A 20962-nucleotide genomic window follows, 5' to 3' on the forward strand; every position below is an offset into this window, starting at 1 on the left:
ATGGAGAAAACAGAGCAGCACCTTCACTATAGATGCCTGAACCATGGAGAAAACAGAGCAGCACCTTCACTATAGATGCCTGAGCCATGGAGAAAACAGAGCAGCACCTTCACTATAGATGCCTGAACCATGGAGAAAACAGAGCAGCACCTTCACTATAGATGCCTGAGCCATGGAGAAAACAGAGCAGCACCTTCACTATAGATGCCTGAGCCATGGAGAAAACAGAGCAGCACCTTCACTATAGATGCCTGAGCCATGGAGAAAACAGAGCAGCACCTTCACTATAGATGCCTGAACCATGGAGAAAACAGAGCAGCACCTTCACTATAGATGCCTGAGCCATGGAGAAAACAGAGCAGCACCTTCACTATAGATGCCTGAGCCATGGAGAAAACAGAGCAGCACTTTCACTATAGATGCCTGAACGATGGAGAAAACAGAGCAGCACCTTCACTATAGATGCCTGAGCCATGGAGAAAACAGAGCAGCACCTTCACTATAGATGCCTGAACCATGGAGAAAACAGAGCAGCACCTTCACTATAGATGCCTGAGCCATGGAGAAAACAGAGCAGCACCTTCACTATAGATGCCTGAGCCATGGAGAAAACAGAGCAGCACCTTCACTATAGATGCCTGAGCCATGGAGAAAACAGAGCAGCACCTTCACTATAGATGCCTGAACCATGGAGAAAACAGAGCAGCACCTTCACTATAGATGCCTGAGCCATGGAGAAAACAGAGCAGGTGCACCTTCACTATAGATGCCTGAACCATGGAGAAAACAGAGCAGCACCTTCACTATAGATGCCTGAGCCATGGAGAAAACAGAGCAGCACCTTCACTATAGATGCCTGAGCCATGGAGAAAACAGAGCAGCACCTTCACTATAGATGCCTGAACCATGGAGAAAACAGAGCAGCACCTTCACTATAGATGCCTGAACCATGGAGAAAACAGAGCAGCACCTTCACTATTAAAATAAGGAAGTGGCAAACTTGTGTTTTTGCATCTCCTTTTTTTGGTACCAGAAAATTATTATAATTCATTAGGTCATCTGTCAATAAAAAAAAAGAAGTATAGTCTGTATTAAAAATAGATATATCTGACCATTTTATAAAATATATAATAATTACCATCTGAGCATGCTTGTCCATTACAGCGCAGAAAATCGCATGTCTCTAGCCGAAACCATTAAAAAAAAAAATATCCAAAAGACCCAGATTACCAGAGGTTGATCTTATTCTTTCTGGTTTCAGAGCAGCAATTTATCAAATCAAATCAAATTGTATTGGTCACATGCACATATTTAGCAGATGTTATTGCGGATGTAGTGAAATGCTTGTAGAGGTACAGTACCAGCCAAGCTGTTGTCAAGGCAAAGGGTGGCTACTTTGAATAATCTAAAATCTGGAATTTGTATTTATTTTTATTTTTAATTTAACACTTTTTTTTTTTTTTAGGTTACTACATTATTCCATGTGTCATTTCACAGTTTTGATGTCTTCACCATTATTCTACAATGTAGAAAATAGTTGTTGTTTTAAAAAAAAGAAGAAACCCCTGAATGAGTACTTTTCACTTGCACTGATGACAAGCAGAACAAATATATGGAGTTAAAGAAATGCCAAAACCTCAAATGAAAAGCTGATAACGACACATAAATCATACCTTTGCAATTTATCTGACAATTTTTGTGTACGCAAATGCAAAACTCCATCGTGTACTTTCAAGTTCAAGTGTTCAAGTATGAAAATGCAAAAGCAAGGTACATTTGAGAGTTATTTTTCAATAAACTACAAGATTAACACGGACATAAGTCTTCTTCACCTACCAGAAGCAAATCCTTATTGGGTAAAGCAATAGCAATCATCCCATTTAAAAAAATAATAATTAATTTTCGCAACAAAAACTAGAGTTTCTATTTGACAAATTCAGGTCCCTCCTAGTTGAATTCTGCTCTGTTTGGTTCTGTGTGGTTCCTGGTAAATACACCTTTGGCCACAATTTAAAAAAAATCTCATTTGAATATTAATTTTCACTCTTAAATTAGTGCTTGACTTGGGCAGGAGCTTACTCCAACTGAGTACTGGCACCTATTTCAGCTCCTTCACCTCTGATAGAATAGGTTCCCGCATCCTAAATATAGACAGTACCTGGCCTGTCAATCAATCTGATTCTCAGGGGAGGAATGTTTGTAAATCACAGAGTTGGTAGGGTTTCAAACCTGTCAATCATTCACTGTGGGTGGGACTTTTAGGGAAGATTAGTAATCTAGTTTGAAAACCATCTTTTAATGCTATTTATTGTAGCAAAACCCTGAGAAAAAATGTTGTGTTCTGTCAAGTAAACATGGATTCTCCTTGTTGAGAAACAATATAGAATTGCTGGAAAATGGTAATAAAAAATTAAAAAATCTAAAATCTAAAATGCCCCAGATTGTGCACCCCCACTTTTATACAGAGTCAGGTGCCCATTCCCATACCTGTCAAATGTTTATAGATGTCCCATGGGGTTAGATGCATCTAGTCCAGGATGTAGTGATGCCTGGTGTTGCTGCAGGCCCTGGGCATCTGTTAACCCAGCTGACATCTTCTCCTGCTCCCTCCTCCTCACACAGGCTGCCTTGGGGTTCAGGTTACGCTCTAGAGGTAGCAGATCACACGGACATCAACGTTAGGAATATCCCATAGGTGGCAGGTAGCCTAGTGGTTAGAGATTTGGACTAGTAACTAAAAGGTTGCAAGATCTAATCCCAGAGTTGACAAGGTAAAAATCTGTGGTTCTGCCCCTGAACAAGGCAGTTAACCCACTGTTCCTAGACCAGTTAACCCACTGTTCCTAGACCAGTTAACCCACTGTTCCTAGACCAGTTAACCCACTGTTCCTAGACCAGTTAACCCACTGTTCCTAGACCAGTTAACCCACTGTTCCTAGACCAGTTAACCCACTGTTCCTAGACCAGTTAACCCACTGTTCCTAGGCCAGTTAACCCACTGTTCCTAGACCAGTTAACCCACTGTTCCTAGACCAGTTAACCCACTGTTCCTAGACCAGTTAACCCACTGTTCCTAGGCCAGTTAACCCACGGTTCCTAGGCCAGTTAACCCACTGTTCCTAGACCAGTTAACCCACTGTTCCTAGACCAGTTAACCCACTGTTCCTAGACCAGTTAACCCACTGCTCCTAGACCAGTTAACCCACTGCTCCTAGACCAGTTAACCCACTGTTCCTAGACCAGTTAACCCACTGTTCCTAGACCAGTTAACCCACTGTTCCTAGACCAGTTAACCCACTGTTCCTAGACCAGTTAACCCACTGTTCCTAGACCAGTTAACCCACTGTTCCTAGACCAGTTAACCCACTGTTCCTAGGCCAGTTAACCCACGGTTCCTAGGCCAGTTAACCCACTGTTCCTAGACCAGTTAACCCACTGTTCCTAGACCAGTTAACCCACTGCTCCTAGACCAGTTAACCCACTGTTCCTAGACCAGTTAACCCACTGTTCCTAGACCAGTTAACCCACTGTTCCTAGACCAGTTAACCCACTGTTCCTAGACCAGTTAACCCACTGTTCCTAGACCAGTTAACCCACTGTTCCTAGACCAGTTAACCCACTGTTCCTAGACCAGTTAACCCACTGTTCCTAGACCAGTTAACCCACTGTTCCTAGACCAGTTAACCCACTGTTCCTAGACCAGTTAACCCACTGTTCCTAGACCAGTTAACCCACTGTTCCTAGACCAGTTAACCCACTGTTCCTAGGCCAGTTAACCCACTGTTCCTAGACCAGTTAACCCACTGTTCCTAGACCAGTTAACCCACTGTTCCTAGACCAGTTAACCCACTGTTCCTAGACCAGTTAACCCACTGTTCCTAGACCAGTTAACCCACTGTTCCTAGGCCAGTTAACCCACTGTTCCTAGACCAGTTAACCCACTGTTCCTAGGCCAGTTAACCCACTGTTCCTAGACCAGTTAACCCACTGTTCCTAGACCAGTTAACCCACTGTTCCTAGACCAGTTAACCCACTGTTCCTAGACCAGTTAACCCACGGTTCCTAGGCCAGTTAACCCACTGTTCCTAGGCCAGTTAACCCACGGTTCCTAGGCCAGTTAACCCACGGTTCCTAGACCAGTTAACCCACTGTTCCTAGGCCAGTTAACCCACTGTTCCTAGACCAGTTAACCCACTGTTCACCTGAACAAGGCCGTTAACCCACTGTTCCTAGGCCAGTTAACCCACTGTTCCTAGGCCAGTTAACCCACTGTTCCTAGACCAGTTAACCCACTGTTCCTAGACCAGTTAACCCACTGTTCCCATGAACAAGGCAGTTAACCCACTGTTCCTAGGCCAGTTAACCCACTGTTCCTAGACCAGTTAACCCACTGTTCCTAGACCAGTTAACCCACTGTTCCCATGAACAAGGCAGTTAACCCACTGTTCCTAGACCAGTTAACCTACTGTTCCTAGGCTGTCATTGAAAATAAGAATTTGTTCTAAACTGACTTGCCTGGTTAAATAAAGGTAAAAAACTAGGACCTCAACGTCCAGGATCAGACGTGGTATGACTGTCCCATAGACCAGACAGGGAACCAGGATCAGACGTGGTATGACTGTCCCATAGACCAGACAGGGAACCAGGATCAGACGTGGTATGACTGTCCCATAGACCAGACAGGGAACCAGGATCAGACGTGGTATGACTGTCCCATAGACCAGACAGGGAACCAGGATCAGACGTGGTATGACTGTCCCATAGACCAGACAGGGAACCAGGATCAGACGTGGTACGACTGTCCCATAGACCAGACAGGGAACCAGGATCAGACGTGGTATGACTGTCCCATAGACCAGACAGGGAACCAGGATCAGACGTGGTATGTCTGTCCCATAGACCAGACAGGGAACCAGGATCAGACGTGGTATGACAGTCCCATAGACCGGACAGGGAACCAGGATCAGACGTGGTATGACTGTCCCATAGACCGGACAGGGAACCAGGATCAGACGTGGTATGACTATCCCATAGACCGGACAGGGAACCAGGATCAGACGTGGTATGACTGTCCCATAGACCGGACAGGGAACCAGGATCAGACGTGGTATGACTGTCCCATAGACCGGACAGGCAACCAGGATCAGACGTGGTATGACTGTCCCATAGACCGGACAGGGAACCAGGATCAGACGTGGTATGACTGTCCCATAGACCAGACAGGGAACCAGGATCAGACGTGGTATGACTGTCCCATAGACCAGACAGGGAACCAGGATCAGACGTGGTATGACTGTCCCATAGACCAGACAGGGAACCAGGATCAGACGTGGTATGACTGTCCCATAGACCAGACAGGGAACCAGGATCAGACGTGGTATGACTGTCCCATAGACCAGACAGGGAACCAGGATCAGACGTGGTATGACTGTCCCATAGACCAGACAGGGAACCAGGATCAGACGTGGTACGACTGTCCCATAGACCAGACAGGGAACCAGGATCAGACGTGGTAGGACTGTCCCATAGACCAGACAGTAAACCAGGATCAGACGTGGTACGACTGTCCCATAGACCAGACAGGGAACCAGGATCAGACGTGGTACGACTGTCCCATAGACCAGACAGGGAACCAGGATCAGACGTGGTACGACTGTCCCATAGACCAGACAGGGAACCAGGATCAGACGTGGTACGACTGTCCCATAGACCAGACAGGGAACCAGGATCAGACGCGTAGTACGACTGTCCCATAGACCAGACAGGGAACCAGGATCAGACGTGGTACGACTGTCCCATAGACCAGACAGGGAACCAGGATCAGACGTGGTACGACTGTCCCATAGACCAGACAGGGAACCAGGATCAGACGTGGTACGACTGTCCCATAGACCAGACAGGGAACCAGGATCAGACGTGGTACGACTGTCCCATAGACCAGACAGGGAACCAGGATCAGACGTGGTCTGACTGTCCCATAGACCAGACAGGGAACCAGGATCAGACGTGGTCTGACTGTCCCATAGACCAGACAGGGAACCAGGATCAGACGTGGTCTGACTGTCCCATAGACCAGACAGGGAACCAGGATCAGACGTGGTATGACTGTCCCATAGACCAGACAGGGAACCAGGATCAGACGTGGTATGACTGTCCCATAGACCAGACAGGGAACCAGGATCAGACGTGGTATGACTGTCCCATAGACCAGACAGGGAACCAGGATCAGACGTGGTATGACTGTCCCATAGACCAGACAGGGAACCAGGATCAGACGTGGTATGACTGTCCCATAGACCAGACAGGGAACCAGGATCAGACGTGGTATGACTGTCCCATAGACCAGACAGGGAACCAGGATCAGACGTGGTATGACTGTCCCATAGACCAGACAGGGAACCAGGATCAGACGTGGTATGACTGTCCCATAGACCAGACAGGGAACCAGGATCAGACGTGGTATGACTGTCCCATAGACCAGACAGGGAACCAGGATCAGACGTGGTATGACTGTCCCATAGACCAGACAGGGAACCAGGATCAGACGTGGTACGACTGTCCCATAGACCAGACAGGGAACCAGGATCAGACGTGGTATGACTGTCCCATAGACCAGACAGGGAACCAGGATCAGACGTGGTATGACTGTCCCATAGACCAGACAGGGAACCAGGATCAGACGTGGTATGACTGTCCCATAGACCAGACAGGGAACCAGGATCAGACGTGGTATGACTGTCCCATAGACCAGACAGGCAACCAGGATCAGACGTGGTATGACTGTCCCATAGACCAGACAGGCAACCAGGATCAGACGTGGTATGACTGTCCCATAGACCAGACAGGGAACCAGGATCAGACGTGGTATGACTGTCCCATAGACCAGACAGGGAACCAGGATCAGACGTGGTATGACTGTCCCATAGACCAGACAGGCAACCAGGAGTGTATTTTAATAGTTGTGGATTCTGTCACGTTCACTTATTAACACTCTCTCTCTCTTTCTCTCATTTAATCTCTCGTTCTCTCTCTCTTTCTCTCCTTTAATCTCTCGTTCTCTCTCTCTTTCTCTCCTTTCATCTCTCGTTCTCTCTCTCTTTCTCTCCTTTAATCTCTCGTTCTCTCTCTCTTTCTCTCCTTTCATCTCTCGTTCTCTCTCTCTTTCTCTCCTTTAATGTCTCGTTCTCTCTCTCATTTAATCTCTCATTCTCTCTCTCTTTCTCTCCTTTAATCTCTCGTTCTCTCTCTCTTTCTCTCATTTAATCTCTCGTTCTCTCTCTCTTTCTCTCCTTTCATCTCTCGTTCTCTCTCTCTTTCTCTCCTTTAATCTCTCGTTCTCTCTCTCTTTCTCTCCTTTAATCTCTCGTTCTCTCTCTTTCTATCCTTCAATCTCTCGTTCTCTCTCTCTTTCTCTCCTTTAATCTCTCGTTCTCTCTCTCTTTCTCTCCTTTAATCTCTCGTTCTCTCTCTCTTTCTCTCCTTTAATCTCTCGTTCTCTCTCTTTCTATCCTTCAATCTCTCGTTCTCTCTCTCTTTCTCTCCTTTAATCTCTCGTTCTCTCTCTCTTTCTCTCCTTTCATCTCTCGTTCTCTCTCTCTTTCTCTCCTTTAATCTCTCGTTCTCTCTCTCTTTCTCTCCTTTAATCTCTCGTTCTCTCTCTTTCTATCCTTCAATCTCTCGTTCTCTCTCTCTTTCTCTCCTTTAATCTCTCGTTCTCTCTCTCTTTCTCTCCTTTCATCTCTCGTTCTCTCTCTCTTTCTCTCCTTTCATCTCTCGTTCTCTCTCTCTTTCTCTCCTTTAATCTCTCGTTCTCTCTCTTTCTATCCTTCAATCTCTCGTTCTCTCTCTCTTTCTCTCCTTTAATCTCTCGTTCTCTCTCTCTTTCTCTCCTTTCATCTCTCGTTCTCTCTCTCTTTCTCTCCTTTAATCTCTCGTTCTCTCTCTCTTTCTCTCCTTTAATCTCTCATTCTCTCTCTTTCTCTCCTTTCATCTCTCGTTCTCTCTCTCTTTCTCTCCTTTCATCTCTCGTTCTCTCTCTTTCTCTCCTTTCATCTCTCGTTCTCTCTCTCTTTCTCTCCTTTCATCTCTCGTTCTCTCTCTCTTTCTCTCCTTTAATGTCTCGTTCTCTCTCTCCTTTAATCTCTCGTTCTCTCTCTTTCTATCCTTCAATCTCTCGTTCTCTCTCTCTTTCTCTCCTTTCATCTCTCGTTCTCTCTCTCTTTCTCTCCTTTAATCTCTCGTTCTCTCTCTCTTTCTCTCCTTTCATCTCTCGTTCTCTCTCTCTTTCTCTCCTTTCATCTCTCGTTCTCTCTCTCTTTCTCTCCTTTGATCTCTCGTTCTCTCTCTCTTTCTCTCCTTTAATGTCTCGTTCTCTCTCTCATTTAATCTCTCATTCTCTCTCTCTTTCTCTCCTTTAATCTCTCGTTCTCTCTCTCTTTCTCTCCTTTCATCTCTCGTTCTCTCTCTCTTTCTCTCCTTTAATCTCTCATTCTCTCTCTTTCTCTCCTTTCATCTCTCGTTCTCTCTCTCTTTCTCTCCTTTCATCTCTCGTTCTCTCTCTCTTTCTCTCCTTTAATGTCTCGTTCTCTCTCTCCTTTAATCTCTCGTTCTCTCTCTTTCTATCCTTCAATCTCTCGTTCTCTCTCTCTTTCTCTCCTTTCATCTCTCGTTCTCTCTCTCTTTCTCTCCTTTAATCTCTCGTTCTCTCTCTCTTTCTCTCCTTTAATCTCTCGTTCTCTCTCTCTTTCTCTCCTTTAATCTCTCGTTCTCTCTCTCTTTCTCTCCTTTCATCTCTCGTTCTCTCTCTCTTTCTCTCCTTTAATCTCTCGTTCTCTCTCTCTTTCTCTCCTTTCATCTCTCGTTCTCTCTCTCTTTCTCTCCTTTAATCTCTCGTTCTCTCTCTCTTTCTATCCTTCAATCTCTCGTTCTCTCTCTCTTTCTCTCCTTTAATCTCTCGTTCTCTCTCTTTCTCTCCTTTAATCTCTCGTTCTCTCTCTCTTTCTCTCCTTTAATCTCTCGTTCTCTCTCTCTTTCTCTCCTTTCATCTCTCGTTCTCTCTCTCTTTCTCTCCTTTAATCTCTCGTTCTCTCTCTCTTTCTCTCCTTTAATGTCTCGTTCTCTCTCTCATTTAATCTCTCATTCTCTCTCTCTTTCTCTCCTTTAATCTCTCGTTCTCTCTCTCTTTCTCTCATTTAATCTCTCGTTCTCTCTCTCTTCTCCTTTCATCTCCTTTCATCTCTCGCTCTCTCTCTTTCTCTCCTTTAATCTCTCGTTCTCTCTCTCTTTCTCTCCTTTAATCTCTCGTTCTCTCTCTTTCTATCCTTCAATCTCTCGTTCTCTCTCTCTTTCTCTCCTTTAATCTCTCGTTCTCTCTCTCTTTCTCTCCTTTAATGTCTCGTTCTCTCTCTCATTTAATCTCTCATTCTCTCTCTCTTTCTCTCCTTTAATCTCTCGTTCTCTCTCTCTTTCTCTCATTTAATCTCTCGTTCTCTCTCTCTTTCTCTCCTTTCATCTCTCGTTCTCTCTCTCTTTCTCTCCTTTAATCTCTCGTTCTCTCTCTTTCTATCCTTCAATCTCTCGTTCTCTCTCTCTTTCTCTCATTTAATCTCTCATTCTCTCTCTCTTTCTCTCCTTTAATCTCTCGTTCTCTCTCTCTTTCTCTCATTTAATCTCTCGTTCTCTCTCTCTTTCTCTCCTTTAATCTCTCGTTCTCTCTCTCTTTCTCTCCTTTAATCTCTCGTTCTCTCTCTCTTTCTCTCCTTTAATCTCTCGTTCTCTCTCTCTTTCTCTCCTTTAATGTCTCGTTCTCTCTCTCATTTAATCTCTCATTCTCTCTCTCTTTCTCTCCTTTAATCTCTCGTTCTCTCTCTCTTTCTCTCCTTTAATCTCTCGTTCTCTCTCTCTTTCTCTCCTTTAATCTCTCGTTCTCTCTCTCTTTCTCTCCTTTAATGTCTAGTTCTCTCTCTCATTTAATCTCTCGTTCTCTCTCTCTTTCTCTCCTTTAATCTCTCGTTCTCTCTCTCTTTCTCTCCTTTAATCTCTCGTTCTCTCTCTCTTTCTCTCCTTTAATCTCTCGTTCTCTCTCTCTTTCTCTCCTTTAATCTCTCCTTCTCTCTCTCTTTAATCTCCTTTAATGTCTAGTTCTCTCTCTCATTTAATCTCTCGTTCTCTCTCTCTTTCTCTGCTTTAATCTCTCGTTCTCTCTCTCTTTCTCTCCTTTAATGTCTCGTTCTCTCTCTTATTTAATCTCTCGTTCTCTCTCTCTTTCTCTCCTTTAATCTCTCGTTCTCTCTCTCTTTCTCTCCTTTAATCTCTCGTTCTCTCTCTCTTTCTCTCCTTTAATCTCTTGTTCTCTCTCTCTTTCTCTCCTTTAATGTCTCGTTCTCTCTCTCATTTAATCTCTCGTTCTCTCTCTCTTTCTCTGCTTTAATTTCTCATTCCCTCTCTCTTTCTCTTCTTTAATCTCTTGTTCTTTCTCTCTTTCTCTCCTTTAATGTCTCATTCTCTCTCTCCTTTAATCTCTCGTTCTCTCTCTTATTTAATCTCTCGTTCTCTCTCTCTTTCTCTCATTTAATCTCTCGTTCTCTCTCTCTTTAATTTCTCATTCCCTCTCTTTCTTTAATTTCTCATTCTTTCTCTCTTAATGTCTTTCTCTCCTTTAATCTCTTGTTCTCTCTCTCTTTCTCTCCTTTAATGTCTCGTTCTCTCTCTCATTTAATCTCTCGTTCTCTCTCTCTTTCTCTCCTTTAATCTCTCGTTCTCTCTCTCTCTCTCATTTAATCTCTCATTCTCTCTCTCTTTCATGCTTTCTCCCCAACTCTCTCTATCTCTCTCAAACACCCACCCTTCTCTCTGTCTGTCTCACACACCACCATCTCTCTCTCTTTCTCCTTCTCTGACCTTAATGGAGGAGAGAGGGAAGCGGTCGTGCCCACGCCATCCCGTAGAAAGAGAGGAGGATACGTAGCTTCATGTTCCACTGTAGTGAAGTACTTATTCATTCAGACTTTATATACAGGGCAATCAGAAAGTATTCAGACCCCTTTCCATTTTTTCACATTGTTACATTACAGCTTTATTCTAAAATGGATTAAATACAAAAAAATGTCCACATCAAGCTACACACAATACCCCATAATGACATCACAATACCCCATAATGACATCACAATAGCCCATAATGACATCACAATACCCCATAATGACATCACAATACCACATAATGACATCACAATACCCCATAATGACATCATAATACCCCATAATGACATCACAATACCCCATAATGACATCACAATACCCCAAAGTGACAAAGTGAAAACAGGCTTGTGGTAATTTTTGCAAATTTATAAAAAAGAAAAAACAGAAATACCTTATTTACATAAGTATTCAGACCCTGTGCTATGAGACTCGATAATTGAGCTCAGGTGCATTCTATTACCATTGATCATCCTTGAGATGTTTCTACAACTTGATTGGAGTCCACCTGTGGTAAATTCAATTGATTGGATATGATTTGGAAAGGCACACACCTGTCTATATAAGGTCCCACAGTTGACAGTGCATGTCAGAGCAAAAACCAAAGCCATGAGGTCGTTGGAATTGTCTCTAGAGCTCAGAGACAGGATTGTGGCGAGGCACAGATCTGGGGAAGGGTACCAAAACATTTATGCAGCATTGAAGGTCCCCAAGAACACAGTGGCCTCCATCATTCTTAAATGGAAGAAGTTTGGAACCACCAAGACTCTTCCTAGAGCTGGCCGCCTGGCCAAACTGAGCAATCAGGGGAGAAGGGCCTTGGTCAGGGAGGTGACCAAGAACCCGATGGTCACTCTGACAGAGCTCCAGAGTTCCTCTGCAGAGATAAGAGAACCTTCCAGAAGGATAGCCATCTCTGCAGCACTCCACCAATCAGGCATTATTGGTAGAGTGACCAAACAAACCACCCCTCAGTAAAATCCACATCACAGCCTGTTTGGAGTTTGCCAAAAGGCACCTAAAGGATTCTCAATCCGTGAAAAACAAGATTCTCTGGTCTGATGAAACCAAGATTGAACTCTTTGGCCTGAATGTCAAGCGTCACGTCTGGAGGAAACCTGGCACCATCCCTACGGTGAAGCACAGTGGTGGCAGCATCATGCTGTGTGGATGTTTTTCACTGCCAGGAACGGGGAGACTAGTCAGGATTGAGAGAAGGATGAACAGAACAAATTACAGAGAGATCTTTGATGAAAACCTGCTCCTGAGCTCTCAGGCCTTCAGACTGGGGTGAAGGTGAAGGTTAACCTTCCAATTGGACATTGACCCTAAACACACAGCCAAGGCAACACATGAGTGGCTTTGGGACAAGTCTATGAATGTCCTTGAGTGGCCCAGCCAGAGCCCGGACTTGAATCCGATCGAACATCTCTGGAGAGATCTGAAAATAGCTGTGCAGCAACGCTCCCCATCCAACCTGACAGAGCTTGAGAGGATCTGCAGAGAAGAATGGGAGAAATTTCCCAAATACAGGTGTGCCAAACTTGTAGCGTCATACCCAAGATGAATCGAGGCTTTAATCGCTGTCAAAGGTGCTTCAACAAAGTACTGAGTAAAGGGTCTGAATACTTTTATAAATGTGATATTTCAGTTTTTTATTTTTTTATAAATTTGCAAAAAATTCTAAAAAACAGTTTTTGCTTTGCTATTATGGGGTATTGTGTGTAGATTCATGAGAGGGAGGAAACTATTTAATCAATTTTAGAATAAGGCTGTAACGAAATAAAATGTGGAAAAAGTCAAGGGGCACGTTATATATATTTTTAAAACTAAGAACAAATTCTTATTTACAATGATGGCCTAACGGGGAACAGTGGGTTAAACTGCATTGTTCAGGGGCAGATTTTTACCTTGTCAGCTTGTCAAGCCATCTTCCGGTTACTGGCCTAACACTCTAACCACTAGGCTACCTATATATATAACTCTAGCCACTAGGCTACCTATATAGATATATAGGTAGCCTAGTGGTTACAGTGTTAGGCCAGTATATATATATATATATATATATATAGGTTAGTCATTGAGATAACAGATATATGTGTCTTTCTGTGTTTTCCTAATCTCCTTTTCGATCGTAATGGAAGATAAGGTACGAGGTCATCCCTCAGCCCTTCTCCCCCAATGTGTCTTTGAAAAGGAGGCGAGGAGAGAGGATGTGAGGAATCGAGGAAAGATTCATTGAGAAATAGCCATAATCTGTTTGGGATGGCAGCAGTACTGACCTCTGACTTGTTGTTCTAGACTAAGTATTACAGCCACGGCCTGGTGAAGAACCAGCAGCTTGGTCTGCGGCTTCTCGCTCTTCAGGTGCAGCTGCGTCATGTGACCCAACTCCTTGAACGCTTCGTTGATGTCACGGACCCTCAGGCGCTCGCGGGCGTTGTTGGCCATCCGCCGCTCTCGTTCCCGCTCAGCCTTCTGCTCAGGGCTCAGGTTGTCCTCATCTTCATGGATGCTGCTGTAAAACGGGAGAGAGAGGTTTCAGGATTGGTACATGGCGCCCTCTGGTGGGCATTTTTATGTATTTTATTTTTTAAGTCAAATCTCTCAATCTGATATCCAGATAAAATTCTAGATGAATCTTTGAGCCATTACCAGCTTTTTATCAACGCAACAGACAGATAGGCATCTACCAAGCCAGCGGGCTCAAATGGCTGAAATGACGTCATTACCAACCCCTGCTGTGTAGAGAGGGACTACTCTGCTCTAGGGCCTAGTTTCCCAGAGCCTTCGCAGCATTAAGGTCATCGGTAGAATCATCTGACGATGTATCTTTAGGAGCTGTTTCCCAAAACTATTGTTACTAAAGTTGCACTTTGAAATCATTCGTTATTTAGCGACTGTATCAGAACACTCGTAGAACAGCTAAGTGCGTTGTTTGATGCTTTTTTGGTTTTGTTTTGATCTTCCACATCACTTTATACACAGAAGGTCCCTGCTTAACACAGAATCGAGAGTTTTATCTGTCTCTCTGACCACAGAAAACTCCAGAATTAAGTTGTCTAATAATAATAATAATAATAATAACAATAATAATAATAGTAAGTAATGATAACGATAATAATAATGACGATAATAACAACGGCAATGACAATAACGATAATGACAATGACAATGATAATAACGATAATGATAATAACGAGAATGATAATGATAATAATAATGATAATAATGATAATAATGATAATGATAATAATGATAATAATACTAATAATGATAATGATAATAATGATAATAATAGTAATAATAATGATAATAATGATAATGATAATAATGATAATAATAGTAATAATAATGATAATAATGATAATGATAATAATGATAATGATAATAATGATAATAATGATGATAACGATAATGATAATGATAATGATAATAATGATAATAATGATAATGATAATAATAATAATAATAATTGTCTAATTGACTAATAGCCTACAAAGTTGCCAATGTCTTTTCAATTGTTACACAAACTATAAAATGATGCTTCAAATGAAAACCTGAGATGACTGCAAAAGATGAATAGATTATAGGCTTCGTAGGCCTATATATATATTTTCATTATTTTTTATTTTATGTTCTTTCAATGTAATTCTATTTGACTAATTATAGACAGATGTTTTGGTGTTACTTACCCTGGCTAGGGGCAGTGAAGTGCTGTTTTACAGCATCAGCATCCCTGGAGCAAATTTGGTATGTAGGCACATGGTTTTATTTTATTTTATTATTTATTTTGTTCCGGAAATAGAGAACAGAGAGGAACACTGTGTTTAATTTAATTTGATGTGGGTCTGGAAAGTCTATCTAAGTGTGGATACTGTTCTGTCAAGGACCAGGTAAACGATATGGACAGGGAATTTTTATTTTACCTTTATTTAACCAGGCAAGTCAGTTAAGAACAAATTCTTATTTTCAATGACGGCTTAGGAATAGTGGGTTAACTGCCTGTTCAGGGGCAGAACGACAGATTTGTACCTTGTCAGCTCGGGGGTTTGAACTTGCAACCTTCCGGTTACTAGTCCAACGCTCTAACCACTAGGCTACCCTGCCTTGCTCAACGGCACATACCAAATCTTGATTTAGTGCGTTCGGGTAAGCATTTGGAATAGAGCCTAACTCAATATTTGCAGCCGTAAGTGGTAATATCTCTCTGGGATCCGCACCGTCGTCAGTGTTGTAGAATGATTCTAATTGTAATATAATATTTGAATGGAGAAAGCTGATCGATCCTATCAGTATAGACACGTAGTCACGACACGCTTCGCGAATGTTCTCTCTACCTGCTTGTTTGAGAAATATTCCTAAAAGTTGTCTCATAAACAAAGATGCACCTGATATGATCATTGTAATGTTCAAAGATGCATTATGCAGAAATTTCCTGGTTGCTAAAATTCGAATTGTTTCAGTTCATGTGACAAAACAATTACACAAATGAACCTTTAACAAGACACACCTGTTAATTGAAATACATTCCAGGTGACTACCTCATGAAGCTGGTTGAGAGAATGTCTAGCTTGTGCAAAGCTGTCATCAAGGCAAAGGGTGGCAACTTTGAAGAATCTTAAATATAAAATCTATTTGGAATTGTTTAACACTGTTTCGGTGACTACATGATACCATATGTGTTATTTCATAGTTTTTAATGTCTTCACTATTATTCTACAATGTAGAAAATAGTTTTAAAAAATAAATAAAAACCCTGAATAAGTAGGTGTGTCCAAACTTTTGACTGGTAGCGTATGTGTTAAAAAATCACAAACAAAACTGGAGATAAAGCTGATCTGGGACCAGGCTAGAGTTAGACAGATAGAGAGAGAGAGAGAGAGAGAGAGAGAGAGAGAGAGAGAGAGAGAGAGAGAGAGAGAGAGAGAGAGAGAGAGAGAGAGAGAGAGAGAGGCAGAGAGAGAGAGAGAGAGAGAGAGAGAGAGAGAGAGAGAGAGAGATCATATAGCTGATCTGAGACCAGTCTAGAGGCAGAAAGAGAGTGCATATAGCTGATCTGTGACCAGTCTAGATGCAGAGAGAGAGAGAGAGGCAGAGAGAGAGAGAGAGAGAGAGAGAGAGAGGCAGAGAGAGAGACAGAGAGAGACAGAGAGAGAGAGAGAGAGAGAGAGATCATCTAGCTGATGCTGCTCTCTTCACCTGGTCATGCTGTCTCCTTGTGTCTTGTGGGACTCGCTCTCCTCATCGGAGCGCTGGCTGTGGCTGTCAGAGCTGTGTCTGTGTCTGTGACCCTGGTTGTGATGGCTGTGATGTAGCTCATACTGCTCATCTCTCTCCAGACCCTCCAACTTCAGCTGCAAGCCACCTAGTCCTGCCGGGAAGGAGTGGCCATTCTGATTCTGTGAACATCTCTGCAGTGCAGGGTGGGAGTTGTTGTTCAGATTGACCGTGTCTACCTGCAACACGTTAAGAGGGTTGCATAAAGACAATGTTCAAGTTCACTATTTCATTTACAGAATCATATATTAACTATTAATAAATAAATTACACATTAACCACATTTCTTGATGCAGCATAATTTCTTTACTTTACTTTTTATTTAACGAGGCAAGTCAGTTAAGAACAAATTATAATTTTCAATAACGGCCTACTGGGGAACAGTTGGTTAACTGTCTTGTTCAGGGGGCAGAATGACAGATTTGTACCTTGTCGACTCGGGGGATTCGAACTTGCAACCTTCCAGGTTACTAGTCCAAAGCTCTAACCACTAGGCTACCCTGCCGCCCCCATAATGACAAATAGGTCACCAAATTCTGTATCCCTGAACAGATCCCTGTTTATCTCACGGAATGAATTTAATCACAGAGGATGTTAATCCCCCATAGCTCCCCTAAACATAGCCCCTAATTCTGTTCAGGAATCATTCATTGTAATGGACACACATATCCCTGGAAACCTGAATGAATGTGATACCCCTCCTAGGGACAGCTCTATATCCTCTAAATATAACATAGAGCTACTTCCATTGCTCTATATCCTCTAAATATAACATAGAGCTACTTCCATCACTCTGTCCTCTAAATATAACATAGAGCTACTTCCATCGCTCTGTCCTCTAAATATAACATAGAGCTACTTCCATCGCTCTGTCCTCTAAATATAACATAGAGCTACTTCCATCGCTCTGTTCTCTAAATATAACATAGAGCTACTTCCATCACTCTGTCCTCTAAATATAACATAGAGCTACTTCCATCGCTCTGTCCTCTAAATATAACATTCCAGAGTCTAAATATAACATAGAGCTTCCATCGCTCTGTCCTCTAAATATAACATAGAGCTACTTCCATCATAGAGCTCTGTCCTCTAAATATAACATAGAGCTACTTCCATCACTCTGTCCTCTAAATATAACATAAATATAAAATATAACATAGAGCTACTTCCATCGCTCTGTCCTCTAAATATAACATAGAGCTACTTCCATCATAGAGCTACTTCCATCACTCTGTCCTCTAAATATAACATAGAGCTACTTCCATCGCTCTGTCCTCTAAATATAACATAGAGCTACTTCCATCACTCTGTCCTCTAAATATAACATAGAGCTACTTCCATCGCTCTGTCCTCTAAATATAACATAGAGCTACTTCCATCACTCTGTCCTCTAAATATAACATAGAGCTACTTCCATCGCTCTGTCCTCTAAATATAACATAGAGCTACTTCCATCACTCTGTCCTCTAAATATAACATAGAGCTACTTCCATCGCTCTGTCCTCTAAATATAACATAGAGCTACTTCCATCGCTCTGTCCTCTAAATATAACATAGAGCTACTTCCATCGCTCTGTCCTCTAAATATAACATAGAGCTACTTCCATCACTCTGTCCTCTAAATATAACATAGAGCTACTTCCATCACTCTGTCCTCTAAATATAACATAGAGCTACTTCTATCACTCTGTCCTCTGTCTGGACTTTCACCACTACAGTTGGGTTCAATCTCCAGGAAGGAAAGAGAAACACACTGATATGGTCACGGTGTAGGATTTGTAGCCTGGTTCCAGATCTATTTGTGCTGTCTCGCTTACTCCATTGCTGTGCCATGACAGTGAGAGTGGCAAGACAGCACTAACTGTTCTGGGACCAGGCTATGTATTGGGGCTTATAGATGTCCACATAGTGGTTAGAGCGTTGGACTAGTAACTAGTAACCGAAAGGTTGCAAGTTCGAACCTCCGAGCTGACAAGGTACAAATCTGTCGTTCTGCCCCTGAACAGGCAGTTAACCCACTATTCCTAAGCCGTCATTGAAAATAAGAATTTGTTCTTAACTGACTTGCCTGGTAAAATAAATAAAATAAAAATTCCCTGTCCATATCGTTTACCTGGTCCTTGACAGAACAGTATCCACACTTAGATAGACTTTCCAGACCCACATCAAATTAAATTAAACACGGTGTTCCTCTCTGTTCTCTATTTCCGGAACAACACACCTCCCGTTATGTACAATATGTTGAAATGACATTTTATTTCACCTTTATTTAACCAGGTAGGCTAGTTGAGAACAAGTTCTCATTTACAACTGCGACCTGGCCAAGATAAAGCATAGCAGTGTGAACAGACAACACAGAGTTACACATGGAGTAAACAATTAACAAGTCAATAACACAGTAGAAAAAAGGGGAGTCTATATACATTGTGTGCAGAAGGCATGAGGAGGTAGGCGAATAATTACAATTTTGCAGATTAACACTGCATGTACAGGTAGAGATATTGGTGTGCAAAAGAGCAGAAAAGTAAATAAATAAAAACAGTATAAAAACAGTATGGGAATGAGGTAGGTGAAAATGGGTGGGCTATTTACCAATAGACTATGTACAGCTGCAGCGATCGGTTAGCTGCTCAGATAGCTGATGTTTGAAGTTGGTGAGGGAGATAAAAGTCTCCAACTTCAGCGATTTTTGCAGTTCATTCCAGTCACAGGCAGCAGAGTACTGGAACGAAAGGCGGCCAAATGAGGTGTTGGCTTTAGGGATGATCAGTGAGATACACCTGCTGGAGCGCGTGCTACGGATGGGTGTTGCCATCGTGACCAGTGAACTGAGATAAGGCGGAGCTTTACCTAGCATGGACTTGTAGATGACCTGGAGCCAGTGAGTCTGGCAACGAATATGTAGCGAGGGCCAGCCGACTAGAGCATACAAGACGCAGTGGTGGGTGGTATAAGGTGCTTTAGTGACAAAACGGATGGCACTGTGATAGACTGCATCCAGTTTGCTGAGTAGAGTGTTTGGTAAGCCATTTTGTAGATGACATCGCCAAAGTCGAGGATCGGTAGGATAGTCAGTTTTACTAGGGTAAGCTTGGCGGCGTGAGTGAAGGAGGCTTTGTTGCGGAATAGAAAGCCGACACTTGATTTGATTTTCGATTGGAGATGTTTGATACGAGTCTGGAAGGAGAGTTTGCAGTCTAGCCAGACACCTAGGTACTTATAGATGTCCACATATTCTAGGTCGGAACCATCCAGGGTGGTGATGCTAGTCGGGCGTGCGGGTGCAGGCAGCGATCGGTTGAAAAGCATGCATTTGGTTTTACTAGCGTTTAAGAGCAGTTGGAGGCCACGGAAGGAGTGTTGTATGGCATTGAAGCTCGTTTGGAGGTTAGATAGCACAGTGTCCAATGACGGGCCGAAAGTATATAGAATGGTGTCGTCTGCGTAGAGGTGGAATGTGTAAAATATGTTGAAATGACATGTCTACAATATGTTGAAATGACATTTGTAAAATATGTTGAAATGACATGTGTACAATATGTTGAAATGACATATGTAAAATATGTTGAAATGACGTATGTAAAATATGTTGAAATGACATATGTAAAATATGTTGAAATGACGTGTAAAATATGTTGAAATGACATGTGTAAACTATGTTGAAATGACATGTGTAAAATATGTTGAAATGAAATGTGGAAAATATTTTGAAATGACATACAGTATGTAAAATATGTTGAAATGTCATGTGGAAAATATGTTGAAATGACATGTGTAAAATATGTTGAAATGAAATGTGTAAAATATGTTGAAATGACATGTGTAAAATATGTTGAAATGACGTGTAAAATATGTTGAAATGACATGTCTACAATATGTTGAAATGACATTTGTAAAATATGTTGAAATGACATGTGTACAATATGTTGAAATGACATATGTAAAATATGTTGAAATGACGTATGTAAAATATGTTGAAATGACATATGTAAAATATGTTGAAATGACGTGTAAAATATGTTGAAATGACATGTGTAAACTATGTTGAAATGACATGTGTAAAATATGTTGAAATGAAATGTGGAAAATATTTTGAAATGACATACAGTATGTAAAATATGTTGAAATGTCATGTGGAAAATATGTTGAAATGACATGTGTAAAATATGTTGAAATGAAATGTGTAAAATATGTTGAAATGACATGTGTAAAATATGTTGAAATGACGTGTAAAATATGTTGAAATGACATATGTAAAATATGTTGAAATGACATGTGTAAAATATGTTGAAATGAAATGTGGAAAATATTTTGAAATGACATACAGTATGTAAAATATGTTGAAATGTCATGTGGAAAATATGTTGAAATGACATGTAAAATATGTTGAAATGACATGTGTAAAATATGTTGAAATGACATGTGTAAAATATGTTGAAATGACATATGTAAAATATGTTGAAATGACATGTGTAAAATATGTTGAAATGAAATGTGGAAAATATTTTGAAATGACATACAGTATGTAAAATATGTTGAAATGTCATGTGGAAAATATGTTGAAATGACATGTGTAAAATATGTTGAAATGAAATGTGTAAAATATGTTGAAATGACATGTGTAAAATATGTTGAAATGACATATGCATACCATATCTAGAGCGTGTCTGGTGTGACTGGTAGAGCAGTGGGTGGGCACACACACA

At 41.9% G+C, this 20962-nt stretch overlaps 1 protein-coding gene across 1 annotated transcript in view; it reads right to left on the reverse strand.

Moving 5' to 3' along the window:
- The window catches only part of LOC124031802 (transcription factor 12-like), a 49948-nt gene that overhangs the window by 5942 nt on the left and 23044 nt on the right, over window positions 1–20962 (reverse strand). Inside the window, exons 6-8 of the mRNA XM_046343481.1 lie at window positions 16179–16435; window positions 13259–13494; window positions 2488–2647 (exon numbers count right to left, since the gene is read on the reverse strand). Coding sequence (XP_046199437.1) covers window positions 2499–2647; window positions 13259–13494; window positions 16179–16435 — 642 coding nt within the window. The 3' untranslated portion in view covers window positions 2488–2498. The remainder of the gene's footprint in view (window positions 1–2487; window positions 2648–13258; window positions 13495–16178; window positions 16436–20962) is intronic.

The sequence above is a fragment of the Oncorhynchus gorbuscha genome, linkage group LG01, assembly GCF_021184085.1.
Source record: "Oncorhynchus gorbuscha isolate QuinsamMale2020 ecotype Even-year linkage group LG01, OgorEven_v1.0, whole genome shotgun sequence".
Taxonomy (NCBI): Eukaryota; Metazoa; Chordata; class Actinopteri; order Salmoniformes; family Salmonidae; genus Oncorhynchus; species Oncorhynchus gorbuscha.